Consider the following 12,944-nt stretch of genomic DNA (forward strand, 5'->3'; position numbering starts at 1 on the left):
GCTTCTTAGGGGCCCGATCCAGAGATGTGCTGAGCACATCCAAACAGGTGCTCAGCTCCCTGCAGGACCATGTCCTTAATGCATGTAGGAATTTATCCTTTAGGAACCATGTGCTACTGGCCAGCTCAGCTGGCTGCTCACAGCTGATGGCATTCCAGCCACCTAGAGGGCAATCGGAGTAAAGAAAACACAGGACACCATGTACGTACCTCGGCATGCTCGCCGAGGAGCTCCGCAGGGCCCCGGGTAGGAGTGCTGAGCTGCTCCAGGAGCAAGCCTGTCAGCCAGAAGGGATGAAGAGAAGAACACAGCAGCAAAGACCACAGGGAGGCTCTGGCCTAGCCCAGCACCAGCTGGCAGGAGGCAATGAAGGGGCTAGCACAGGAGTATCGGCTCCTGAAGAGCTCTCAGCCACTCTGGAGCTCTGGTGTGGGTCAGCCTCTGCCCACTTGCGTTGCCCTGGAGAGTGGTGAGAGAGCTTGGTCCTGGGGGGCTCTCAGTACTCCCGTCCCAGCCTCGCTGCAGGGAATGGGGAACGAGCTCTGGCTGGGAAGAAACCCCCGTTCAGAAGATCCACCCGCCCCAGGACCAACTTGAGCCAAAAGGAGTTGCTACAGAACACAGTGGCTATGGAAGCACAGGATCTGTGGGAGACAGCCCAACCAGAGTGTAGAACTAGACCCCATGAGCCACCAGGGAGATGGTCCACCTGGGACCTAATCCTGGTAAGTCTTTTCTGTCTCTATATTATGATTCTAGGAGTCAGGCCATGGAGAGCTCTTAGCAGTGACCTGACCTTCAGTCCCAAAATCCACCAGCAGGGGGCGCTGTGGGGCACAATCCGGAGAGACTGGCTGTAAGGGATTCCCAGGGACTCAAATACCAGCCTCTGCCAGGAGGGAATGGTGTAGGCGCGCTGGCTGTGTGGGAAGTTCCCAGCTACTCCAGTGCCAGCCTTTGCCAGCAGGGCCGGCTCTAACTTTTTTGCTGCCCCAAGCAGCAAAAAAAAGCGCCGCCCCGCCGAGCCTCCCCGCCCCTGAGCGCCGCGCCCCGCGCCACCCCCCAGCCGAGCGCTGCGCCACCGCCGGAGCCCGCCCCCCCCCCCCGCCGAGCACCGCGCTGCCAGAACCCCTCCCTGAGTGCTGCGCGCCGCACCGCCGAGCGCCGTGCGACGCGCCACCAGAGCACCCCCCGCCAAGCACCGCGCCATCGGAGCGCCCCCCCCGCCCCGCGGAATGCCGCGCCACGCTGCGCTGCCCCCCACCACTCCAAGATTGGCCGCCCCTTACCAGGTGCCACCCCAAGCATGTGCTTGGTTGCCTGGTGCCTGGAGCCGGCCCTGTTTGCCAGCAGGGAGTGCTCTGTTATTGAGTCCCCTGTGGAAGGGTCTGGACAAAGTGGAATTTTAAGGAAACAAACACACCTATGACTTGGGGCTAGAGGGCTGTTTTTTTGTTTTTCTCCTAAGGGTCAGGTTGATTAGGGGTAGTGCAAGCAGCTGAGGAGGGGAACACAGAGGAAAGGGGGGGGGGAGGCAATCCATCAGTCCAGGTCCTTAACAGAAAAAAATCAAATCAAATCTCAAATAAACAGGAAAAAACACACTTGACATCACGGTTTCTTGGCTTCCCCATCCGTTTTTCTTTTTGAAAACCAAGATCAAGTTGTACAGCTCCAGACAAAGCCCCTTCTCTTTCTGATCCAGCAATTTCCATAGGAGAGGGATTCAGAATTAATTCCTTCGCTGGTTACAGTGGCAAATCAGACAGCAATCACCATGAGAGAAACTCGGACACAGACAAGAGACAGGAGGAAAAATTATCGGCCAGATCCTCAACTGGTGAAAATCAGTATAGCCACCTGTCACGAATTTACACAGACTGCCAGATTCTGCTCTCACATCAGTTACACCAATAACTACTCCAGAGATTTCTACAGAGTGACTCTTGATTTACACCAGAATCACTGAGATCAGAACTAGGCCCGTGGCCTGACTCTGATCTCATGGAGCAGGTTTAACACCAGAGTAATTCCATAGCTATAGGGAGTGAAGCCGGGGGGAGCTTTCAGGTCATAAATGTGCTCAGAATCTGAAATTCTGCTCAAGTTCCCCCCCCCATGAAATGGAATCACTTATTCCGAACACTTCTTAAGAAGCAGGGTTCTAGGTCAATTACAGCAATGTGATATAATCACAGTGAATACAGGCAGGGTTAGAAAAACAGTCCAACTTCTGCAGAGCGGAAAGAATTTATTTGAATTTTGTATCTTTTCTCCTTCCTGGGGCAAAAAAACCCCCAAACAAAAACAGCTTCCTACCCAGCCACTGTTACAAGAGGAAGGTACCCCATGGATTATATATAAAGAGCTAATTATCTGACTTGCTACACAATGAATGGTTGGGTGAGTTCTGTGGCCGGAGGCACTGCGAAAGTGGGTGTGTGCTGCGTGCATTACTGCCCTGGCGAGAGGATGCGGGCCTGTTTGATGGGCGCTGAGGCGAGCCATCGGAGAAATGCTCTAATCCTGTCTAGAGGCCCCATGGAGGGCTGCTCAGCTCTGAGGTCCTGCCAGCTCCAGGGTTAGGCAGTGCCCCTGTAGTTTTTACTTACAGTAGAACAGAATCAATGGGTATCCCGTGTCTGATTTACAGCCTCCATAGACAGCATTGCTACTCCCAGCCTTCGCGTGTCCCTTAGCTGCCTTAGACCTCAGCCTCCTCTCCTGCAGCTCCCCCCATGCCAAGGACCCCTGAGCCCAGAACAGCGTCCCTGGAGAAATCCCCCAACTCCGTCTCCATTTGCTCCAAGTCGATATTACAGCTGAGGGATCAAAATCTGAGCTGGAGGCCATGCGTGAGGCCAGCCCAGGCTGCTGAGAGATTGCAGAAACGGGACTAGGACCGACTGACACCCCGACTGTTTTCACGGCTGTTCCCAGACTAGCCTGAAATTCTCACACACATGTTCTAAAGCTGAGGCAGGGCCAAACACCTGATCCCGACCCTCTAGAACTTTGGGACGGTTCCAGGCCAGATCCCAGCTCTGTCGGTCTCCACACTGCACCAATCTGCTCCCCGGTGGAGATGGCTCTCTGAGCGCGCGGGGAGCCGAGGGGCATGGGGTTAGGAGGAATTTCATAGTTCTGCTGTGGACGGACCTTCCCTCAGTACTCAGGCTGGACCCGACATGGGTAGGAGATCCCAAAAAGCTCAGCTAGGGCCCACTGTCATTCCTCCCAGACCTCGGCACCTCTTGGGCCCAGGCTGCACTTATCAGCAGAAGCCCACCTGAGTCCCAGCCCAGGCTGCAGCCTCCAATCAGAGCGTAAGGTTCAGGCGAGCATTCAGTCTTGTAGAGGCTTCAGCAATGCTCCAGGAGTCGGACCAGACACTCAGCTGGTGTAAATCAGCGTAGCGATATTGATGTCAATGGAGCCGCGGTGCTTTACACCAGCTGTGTGGGTCTGGCCCATTGTGACGCTCGCTCTTCGCTGGATTCGAGCAGCCTGATTCCTCTCTCACTGACACTGGTCCTACATGCGTGTGATTCCACTGACTGCACTGGAGCTACCGGTGTAAGTTAGAGGAGAATCAGGCCCCTAGACGTTGTCACCCCGCCTGCTCCCCTTGGCAGGGCTGCTACCTGTTGTCCACACCCCCTGCTATCTCACCGTCGCCAGCCCCCGCCAGGCTACACCTGGAAAGGGAGGCTACAGCCCCCTTTCTCCACTGCTTTTACCCAGGCTGTCATGGCAGGTTCTGATTGGCAGCCCTGGGGACCGATGCCCTCTCTGTTTACAGCACGGGTGCAGCACCAGCAGAGCTAGCTACCCTGCCCTGTGCTTAGCCCTCACCTGTGGTGCCCCTGTCTCGGTGTGAGAGAGGGTCTGGGCTCCATGGCCATTCTGCTGGGACTCCCTCCCGCCAGTGCTGGTGGCTGTGGTGACGTGGACGTGTGTCCATTAGCAACTGGATTGAGATCTGCCAACCAGGCGCCGGATGGCATCAGCTTCCATCCACATCAGTGTGCACTGGATTGGAGCCTGTAACCAGGGGGCAGATCTCACTCCCAGTCCCCACAAGCCATCCAAACCCACAGAAAACATCAGGCCAGATCCTCAGCTGGTGTAAATCCCTGGAGCGACACCAATTCATGCTGCCTGAGGCTTTGCCCCAGTTAAATGACTCAGTCTGTCACAATCCTCTCTCTGGGCGGGGTGCTGGCTCCCCTCTGCCCAGGAGCTAGGTGGCTCCCAGAACAGCCGGCTTGCTTTTTATTCCTCCTCAGCTGTGATTTGTCATTAAAATCTATTAGCTTGGGGCATCATATATTATGGATTGGAATTTATATTCACCACAAGGCTCTGGCAGCCTGCTTTTTCATTGCATCAGTGAAATAGCCCTTCCCTTCTCCCTGCAAGCAGGATCTCTCAGAGGCGCCCGGCAATCTAAGAGCACAAGTTCTAGCGACTGTCAGCGGGTCTCGTGCTCCTAAGTCAAGGCCTCTGGGAAACAAAACCCACCTCTGCAACTCGGAGCAGCAATGACAAACAGCCCTCGCTGCTCTCACCTGCCCTGATGTTCCCCAGACAGCCCCTTCCCCTCCTCGCCACCCTGACCTTTCTTCTCTCCACAGCTCCTGCTGCATTCCTGGCCTCAGGCTGCTTTGCCCACCAAAGTCACTGCCACTGCCTGCCTCCCTGACCCCTTCCACTTTCCCCACTGTGACACACCCGGCCCATCCCTTTGGAGTGCACCTGGGCGGAGCCCCTACTGCCTGAGCGACGGACCAGCCCTGTGAGCACAGGGGCAGCAACAGTCTCACAAACCGTTCCACATGTTCCAGCCACCAGCAGGAGACAAAGCCACACTTGGCCACATGGGCCGGCTCAGGACTGATGGGCTCCTGCCTCCTGCCAAAGGCTTTCAGGTCATTGCTCTGTCTAGTTCCCAGCCCTGCATCGGACCACGTGATCTGACAGCCCACCTCCTACAGGAGAGCAGGAGCCCTACATGCCATGTGCTCCCTTGTCCAACCTCCCATCTTGTCTTGCATCCTGCTAAAGGATCAGTGCTCGGAGGAGGGCAAAGAGACACCGCCCACCCAAACCGCAGCTGTCCTGTGCAACGGTAGAGCGACAGATGAGGAAATTCCTTCCTGACCCCTGCCAGGCCCCCATCCTTGGAAATCTTGGCCATAGTCTGTTCTACTTAGATGCCAAAGCTGGAAGGGTGTGTGCCAAGGCAGCCATTGGTAACCTAGTGCACTAATGAAATGCCTCCGCTAATTCAGGGCGCAATGGGAGAAGCCCTGCAGGCACAGATGGTACCTGCACGTCACTAGGTGTAGTGCAGTAGTAGTACTGAGTGGTTAGCGCAAGGGACTAGCATTCAGACCTGGACTTTCTGCCACTGAAAGGACCAGACCCTCAACTGCTGTCAATTGAAATCAATGGTGTTACACCATTTACACCAGTGAAGAGCTGGCCCTCACTATGTGACCTCAGACAAGTCATTTCCCCGCTCTGTGCCTCAGTTTCCCCATTTGTCGCTAGGGGTAGGAATCCCAGCCTGCGATCACAGTGCTGGGAGAAGTGGAAGGAATTCCTGGAACACCAGTAAAGGTGAACAGGGAAGGCTGTTACATCCCAGGGTGTTATGTAAGCAAAGGCGACAGCTGAGCAGAATTCAGCAATCCGAGTTGGAAGACAGCACATCCTCAGTGAGGAGCCAGTATTTCCCATGGAGACGCGCTAGGCTTTAAAGGGGAAACACGCTTCCGACACAATATGCTTTAAAAGAAAAACTAGTTATGTGGGCGAGCTGCTCTCTGATTGGGCAAGGCAGACAACACGTCCGTTCCTTACGCTGCTCCGATTGCTGCATGGTAGCTCCAGCAGCCCAGGAACAGCTAATCCATCATGTGTGACCGAGAGTGGGGCAAGAAAGAGTCCCTCTGAATGTATTCAGGCCCCCAGTTAATCCCTCTTTAAAGCCATTTGACTCTGGCACAGAATGTCTATTGTTGATTGTTGCTAAGAAATGGAAAGGTCAGCAGCAAATGAGCCACTGTCATAGGCAAACTGCAAAGCAACACTGAAAAGTGAGGGATAACTGACATGCCGGGGGGGGGAAGAGGGATTGATGGCTGCACATTCCTTGGCTTCTTGAGGACAGATAAAGGAAGCCTGAAAGGTCTGTATCTTTCTGCCTGTGTGTGTGTCAAGGTGTGGGTGTCTGTCTAGCTGTGTGTTCTTTTTTTTTAAAAATCATCTTTCCCCTGCTTGTTTTTTACATTTGAAATTCAAGTCTTGTCTACCCTGGTTTTCCTGGATGTCTCTATGGACAATCAGAGAACTGGCAGGATTAAGTCATCACAGGTAGCACTGAGAGGGGGAAGGGATTTTAACTCAAGCTACCCCAAGCTCTTTGGGTTTGTTTTTTGTTCATACCTCGTTAACGCAAAGGCCTAGCACACCATTGGGAGGAAAGATTTCTATGTTAAAGAGCTAAACTCCTCCGCCCTTTCCATTAAAGAGAAAGGTCACACTCTGGTCCTCCAGAGACCTCCAGCAAAAAACATAAAAAACTTGATAGTAAAAACAAGTAGGGGAAAAAAGCTTTTAAAAAGTTCAGTCATTCTTTACAGATCATAAAGGTGAACAAACTATTCCTCCCCACGGAAGATCAGCACAGAATCATGCACCAACCAGCCCCACTAATCAGACTCGAGGATGGACTCAGCACAAAAATGCACTGAAATAATCTTTGAAAAAGTCTGCCTCCCCTCCTCTAATCATGGGAGGCCATTAACCTCAGCGGGGCCTGGATTGGACCCCACATCACTTCCCGGTCCACTGACCCCTTGACACTGTCAGCCACATGCCTGGGATGTCACAGAGTGGTGCGTTCGGCAATTCCGCGCTATGAACATTGCCCTCACGCGGTCTAGTGACGGTTCCGGTTACAGCTGGGATCTAAAGGGTGACTCATGGAGAGAGGTGTGAAGGAATGGCGAGGAGCAGGCTGCTGCTGAACTGAATGGCGCTGGCTCCTGCTTCCTGGAGCTCATCACAGTGAGAAGCTGATCATTAGAGCTATGGCACAGGCTCTGCCAGCTAATCCACACCCCTCTGCCAATGCTCCTCAACCCTCATGACAACAGCGTACTGCCAAGCCTGGGTCCCTGCACAGCTCTGCCCCTCCATCCCAACCGGCAGCCCCCTGCTGCCCCAGCTCTGAGCTCCCCCGCCCAGCTCTGCCCATGCCCCTCCATCCCAACCGGCAGCCCCCTGCTGCCCCAACCCTGAGCTCCCCCACCCAGCTCTGCCAGTGCCCCTCCATCCTGATCAACACCCAACCAGGAGCACCTCTTGCCTTTCCAGTCCTCTGTCTCCGTACCAATAGCTCTGTCAGTGTCCTTCCTCTCGACTCACAGCCCCCTGCGGTACCAGTCCTGGACCCCCCCGCGCACTCCCAGCACCTCAGTGCTGACTCCGACTCCCCCTGCTTTTCCAGCCCTGGGCCTCGGCACACCCAGGACAGCCTGGGTGGCTATTCCCCCTGCAGGCTCATGTCCACGCTCAGCTTGTATCTAACCTGGGTTCCAGAGGCCAAGCTAATAGGGTGGGGGGTGATTGCCCCTCCCCCACACTTGGGGCTGAAGAGCATCACGACAAGGGGTGGCCAGGCCAACCCTGAATGGCACGGTGACCCTGTGCACCAGGCCGCAACACCCGCCGTGGAGAGCTGGGCCCAGCCTCATGGGACAGGAACAAGCGCAGCCCGGTGAGTGCAGACCTCACTCGCTCTCCAGCCCCCCACCAATGACCCTTCGCCCCCCAGCTGCAAAACCCGGCTCCTCCACTGCGGGGTTCAATCACCTCAGTAGTGAGAAGCAGCAAAACCTCCAGGGTCAGTTACAACATCCCAGCGCCTTGACACACTTAACACATGGGAGACAGCATTATCTAGTGGCTAGAACACTGGGCTGAGACTCAGGAAACCTGGTTCTCATCACAGCTGGGTGACTTTGGGCAAGTCACTTCATCTTCCTGTGCCTTGGTTTCCCCATCTGTAAAATGGGGAGGATAAAACTGACCTCCTCTGTAGACTGCTTGGAGATCTCAGGATGGAATGTGCTAGGAAGAGCTAAGGACTATTACCATTGAGCCTTGCTTGTGTAGATGGGACCATGACATGTTCCAGACACCTTTCTCAACTGAGTCTGGGAACAGAGTAATTTTGCTAGTGCAGACGGGACCCAAGGCAGCAGTTTGATCTAGGCCTCACCTGGAGGGCAGATTGCACGAATGGTAGACACCAGGGCCAGTGAATGCCACTGGTGCAAGAGGGGCAGACAGTGGGAAAGCTGGTCAGGAAAAGATTTCTTTTGCCCGTGAACAGTTTTGATGAAAAGGTTTTTTTCATTTTTACCAAATTTCTTCTTTGAACATTTGTGGGGTATTTTGTCAAAAAATTGAACACTGAATTTTCTGTTCTTGGCAACTGAAAATTTAAACTTCCTTTGCCCAACCCCTCCCCTCTCCAACAATTTTGGGGTTTTGCTGAAAACCCCCAAAATTTAAACAAACCCAGACTCTCTTTGCAGAAATGTCCCTTTCCTTGTAACAGACACATTCCACCAAAAAATAATTTTGATAGAAAATTTCTGACTAGCTCTGGACAGTATAAAACAGGAACCTGGGTCTCATATCCCTTCCGTAGCTCTCTCAATTGCTAGGCCACGTAAACCGAGCTCCCAGCAAGTCCCTGCTGCAGCACAGAGCAAAACCTCAGTGCCGGGACGCAAAGAATGAACATAATCCTTAGCACCTCCCCAGGGCTTTTCGTCTTCAAAACACTTTATGGACATTGACTAATTAATCCTCGCAGCACCCATGCAAGGCAGGAACTCAGACGTACCAACCCCCAGGCATGGTGGGGAAACTGAGGCACAGAGAAGGTCTGGGACTTGTCCAAGGCCACACAAGATATCAGTGTCAAAGCTGATAACAGAATCCAGGAGTTCTGAGATAGAGAGCTAGATAGATGGTGTGTATGCGGATAGATAGATCACAAGAGCATCCTTCTACCTATGCTGTGTCCTTCCAGATATGTGTCTCCTAAACCTCGCTCCACGCTCCGTCTTGCGGGAATTGGATAAGTCCTGATGCTGCTCGGAAGGGCTGGCTCGGGGCAGGTGCTGGCAGTAAAGCCAACCCCGCCCAACCGTTAGTGGGTGCCCCTCTCGCTGCAGTCTGGCTTATCTCCGCCTGGCAATGCCTGACACAAACACACACCCAGGCAATCTCCAGCTCTAAGTGCAGGGAGAAAAACAACCAGGGGGAAGCACCTGCTGGGGCTTCTTGCAATAAAATATCAGAACTTTCTAAAATAGCTACATGAGGAAAAGAACTTCCCATGCCACTGTGGAATGAGGGGAGCTGGGTGTGGCTGGCCCAGGTTCCGGGCCCAATCCTTGGCTGGGGTAAGCCATAGCGTCTCCATCAAAGCCAATGGAGCTGCTCCTGTTTACACCAGCAGAGGATCTGGCTCACTTTCTCTTTTCTACACACATTTTTCCTTCTTTAATCTAAACCAGTGAAGGAAGAAAAGGCCTGTCTCTTTTTTAAGTAGCATTAGGATTAACGTTGCTTATTGAGCCTGGCACCCATATAACAAGGCTCAGAACAGAGCACAGCAGTTTAAGGCTCCCCATTTACTCCCTGCATGTTAAGTCTGAGGATAAACGCACTGGGGCCAGACTGCTCTCTGGGAGTTATTGGTGTAAATCCAGAATGACTGGGCCCAATTCTCTCGTTTGCCTCAATGTCAATCAGGAGTTACAGTGGAATTACTCCAGATTTACACCGGGATAACTGAGAACATGACTGGGATACGCTGGCATAAATCTGAAGTAACTCCGTTGCTCTGGATTTACACCAGTGTGTGACAGATTGGAATCCAGCCCGTACATCAGCTGATTGCTGAGCCTGTCAGCCAAACCCAGCACCTCACAGGGACACAGCTCCCGCTGGCGCCTGGCGCACTTTGCCCGAATAGTCATTTGGTGCCCCCCCTCACTCGCCCCTGGGGGAGGGGGCTGGGGTGGAAATCTCCAGGAGGGTTCCCTTGTGATGTCCCCTTCAGGCTGAATGAGCCGGAGGGCTGGCAGTCCCACACCCACAGGATCCTCAGGAGGACTCCTGGGCTGCACTGTTTTTGCTGGGAGATCTCCACTGAGTCAGTGGGAAGAGACCTTGGGCCAGATGGGAGCTCCTGGGTCTTTGGTGCCCAAATCCCTTAAAAACCTGTCCCATATGCCTCTCTCCTCCCCTGCCCTCCTCTGCAGGCTCCCAACCCCTCCTTTGGGGGGCTGCGCCCATCCCCATGTGCAGGGCCCTCTGCACAGAGAGCTCGGGGACACACAGGGAGGAATCAGTTCGACCGAGTAAGTACTGCACAATGGAGCCTGCACTAAAACCCCCACCCCTACCGGATCCAGGCCAGACCAGGGATCCGGGCTGCTATCCAGGTGACTGCTCCTGCCTCAAAGAAACTTCCTCTCTGATCCCATGCCATGGAGGGTGCGAATCAGAACACCCTGGGTGCCTGGGCAGCCCGCTGGGTTTGCTCGCCAAGGCTGGGGGGGAGAAGTAAACACTGCAGGGGAGCACGGTGCACAGCCTCGGGGTGGGGGGCAGCTGTGCTAAAGCAATGGGGGCTGCTGCTGATTTCAACTCTGAGAACAACCATGTCCCCTCAGCCAGGACTGGCTGGGCATCTTGGGGGAACCACCCCAGGACTGCCTGTGTACTGGAGACAACCCAGAGCTATGCACTGCTAAGGAATAACACACACTGAGATGCACACCCAGTGAGTCACACTCACACACCCCGCTACACACACACCCAGAGACATACTCACAGTGCTACACACTCGCACACCCCGCTACACACCCAGAGAGACACACTCACAGCACTACACACTCACACACCCCGCAACACACTCACACACCCTGCTACACACACACCCAGAGACACACAAAGAGCGCTACACACTCACACGCAGTGAGACACAGATACACACTCACACACAGTTTTGCCTCCAGAGCGGCTCCCTGCGTGGGGCATGGCCCTGGGAGCCCCCCAGCTGGCCCTGCCACCAGCCAATTCCGCACCTGCCAGGACCCCCACTCTCCAGTGTATATAGCGGGGCGCTGAGAGCCATTGACCCAAACTGCAAAGCCTGGCTAGGATGGAAACCACTTCCCGACGGGGGTGCCGTAGCCCCCCGCTAGTGCCAGCGCCTATGGGAATGGCTCATTGTCGTCGTCCCCCCGCTCACCCCCAGCTCAGCGGCACCCCTCGGCGAGCTCCCCCCTCGGCTCCCTGCACAGGCACAAACTTTCCGCCCCCCGCCCTGCCCTGCCCCCGGGCCCGCGGCAGCGCCCATCCCCGTAGCGGCGCGGCTGCCCGTACCTGCAGGAGACGGTGAGCTCCACCTTGGTGGCCGGGATGCTGCCCGCGATGGAGTCGAAGTCGCTCACCGAGGCCATGTCGCCCCCCTTGTCCATCGCCTCCTCCATGGGCGTCCAGCCGCGCCTCCCGGGGCCTCCCGCTCACAGCCCGGGCGCTGCGGGGGGCTCAGAGCCGGGCACCGAGCGGGACATGGCCAGCGCCGGGCGCGCAGCCGGCTCCTAGCTCCGTCTGCACCACTGGCGGGCCGGCTCTGGAGCGCTCCCCGGCTGCCTGCCAGGCTCCGCCCCTCAGCCCCCGCCCCGAGGCGCTGCCCCCCGGCCGGGCCGGGCGGAGGGGGGAGCCCGGAGCCCTGGGCAAGGGCGGGGAGAAGCCTTTCCGGGGGTGCCTGGGGTGGGGGTGTTGTGTGAGTCCCCGGGAGGGGGGCGCATGTGTGAGTGTACTTGTGGGTCTGCCTTTGCTGGGGGGTTCCCTGGGCCAGGCGTTGTGCTGTGTGGTGCCTGCTGCGGGTTGCTGCCTGTTGGCCCAGTGTCCCTGTGCATGCAGATGGGAGCCTTCTGTCAGTGGGGGGTTGCTGTGTGCATCGGCCTGTATGTTTGGGTGTGTTGGACGGGTGGTGTGCTGTGTGTGGCTATTGTATGTGTGTGGGGGGGGACATGTCAGTTTGGGGGGTGTATTTGGCATGTCACTGGGTTGCATTTGGTGGTATGTGTGTGTGCATTGTGTGTTTGTGAGGGTGTGTTATGTATGTGGGGAGGGTGACTGTCCCTGTGTGTGTGTGTGCATTGTGTGTGTGTTTGCGAGAGGAATGTTATATATGAGGGAGGAGTTGGTTGTGTATATTTCACATCTGTTGTGTGTTTGTGTTGCTACTGAGAGACAGGAAGCGAGGTGCGTTAAAACAGCCCATCAGAGAACAGGCCCTGCCTTCCATTCCCCCGCCCCCAGCACCAAACACACTCAGAGCACAGGGCACATGCATGTCCTGCAAACTGCGTCCAGCCTTGGCACGGGGCCTTTGGCTCAGGGGCTCTTGGACAGTGTCCCACTGAACTCTTGCTCCCCAGATCTTCACTCTGGTGGACAAGTAACCCCACAGACTGCTAGGAAGAGCAAAGGGAGACTAGCAAATCTCCCCACCAACTCAAAGCCCAGCACATGAATTACTGGGGCTGGGGGTTGGTCCCTAATCACCTGCTTTCCGTCTGTCGCCCACTCTGCTGCGAGTAGCGCCAGAGCAGCAAGAAGCCGCTCCGGCTGAAATCCCGGTAACTTTAACCGAGCAAGGAATGCGGAGCAAGAGGGAATGTGGCAGTGTAGACAGGCCCAGACTCTCAGCTGGTGTAAGTAGCTGTCGCCCCAGAGATTCAATGGAGCGACACTGACTTGCACCAGCTGAGGATCTGGTCCACTGACTTTCATGGGACCACTCCAATGTATGCCAGCTGTGGGGCTGGCGCCTG

At 55.5% G+C, this 12,944-nt stretch overlaps 1 protein-coding gene across 4 annotated transcripts in view; it reads right to left on the reverse strand.

Moving 5' to 3' along the window:
• LOC101950669 (copine-5) overlaps positions 1-11,736 on the reverse strand; it is a 181,410-nt gene extending 169,674 nt beyond the window's left edge. For all 4 annotated transcript variants that reach the window (XM_065592444.1, XM_042861853.2, XM_042861852.2 and 1 more), the window contains exon 1: positions 11,485-11,736. In XM_065592444.1, coding sequence (XP_065448516.1) covers positions 11,485-11,591 — 107 coding nt within the window. In that variant the 5' untranslated portion in view covers positions 11,592-11,736. The remainder of the gene's footprint in view (positions 1-11,484) is intronic.
• Positions 11,737-12,944: the final 1,208 nt, after the last annotated feature.

This window comes from Chrysemys picta, chromosome 4 (genome assembly GCF_011386835.1).
Source record: "Chrysemys picta bellii isolate R12L10 chromosome 4, ASM1138683v2, whole genome shotgun sequence".
NCBI classification, from domain to species: Eukaryota; Metazoa; Chordata; order Testudines; family Emydidae; genus Chrysemys; species Chrysemys picta.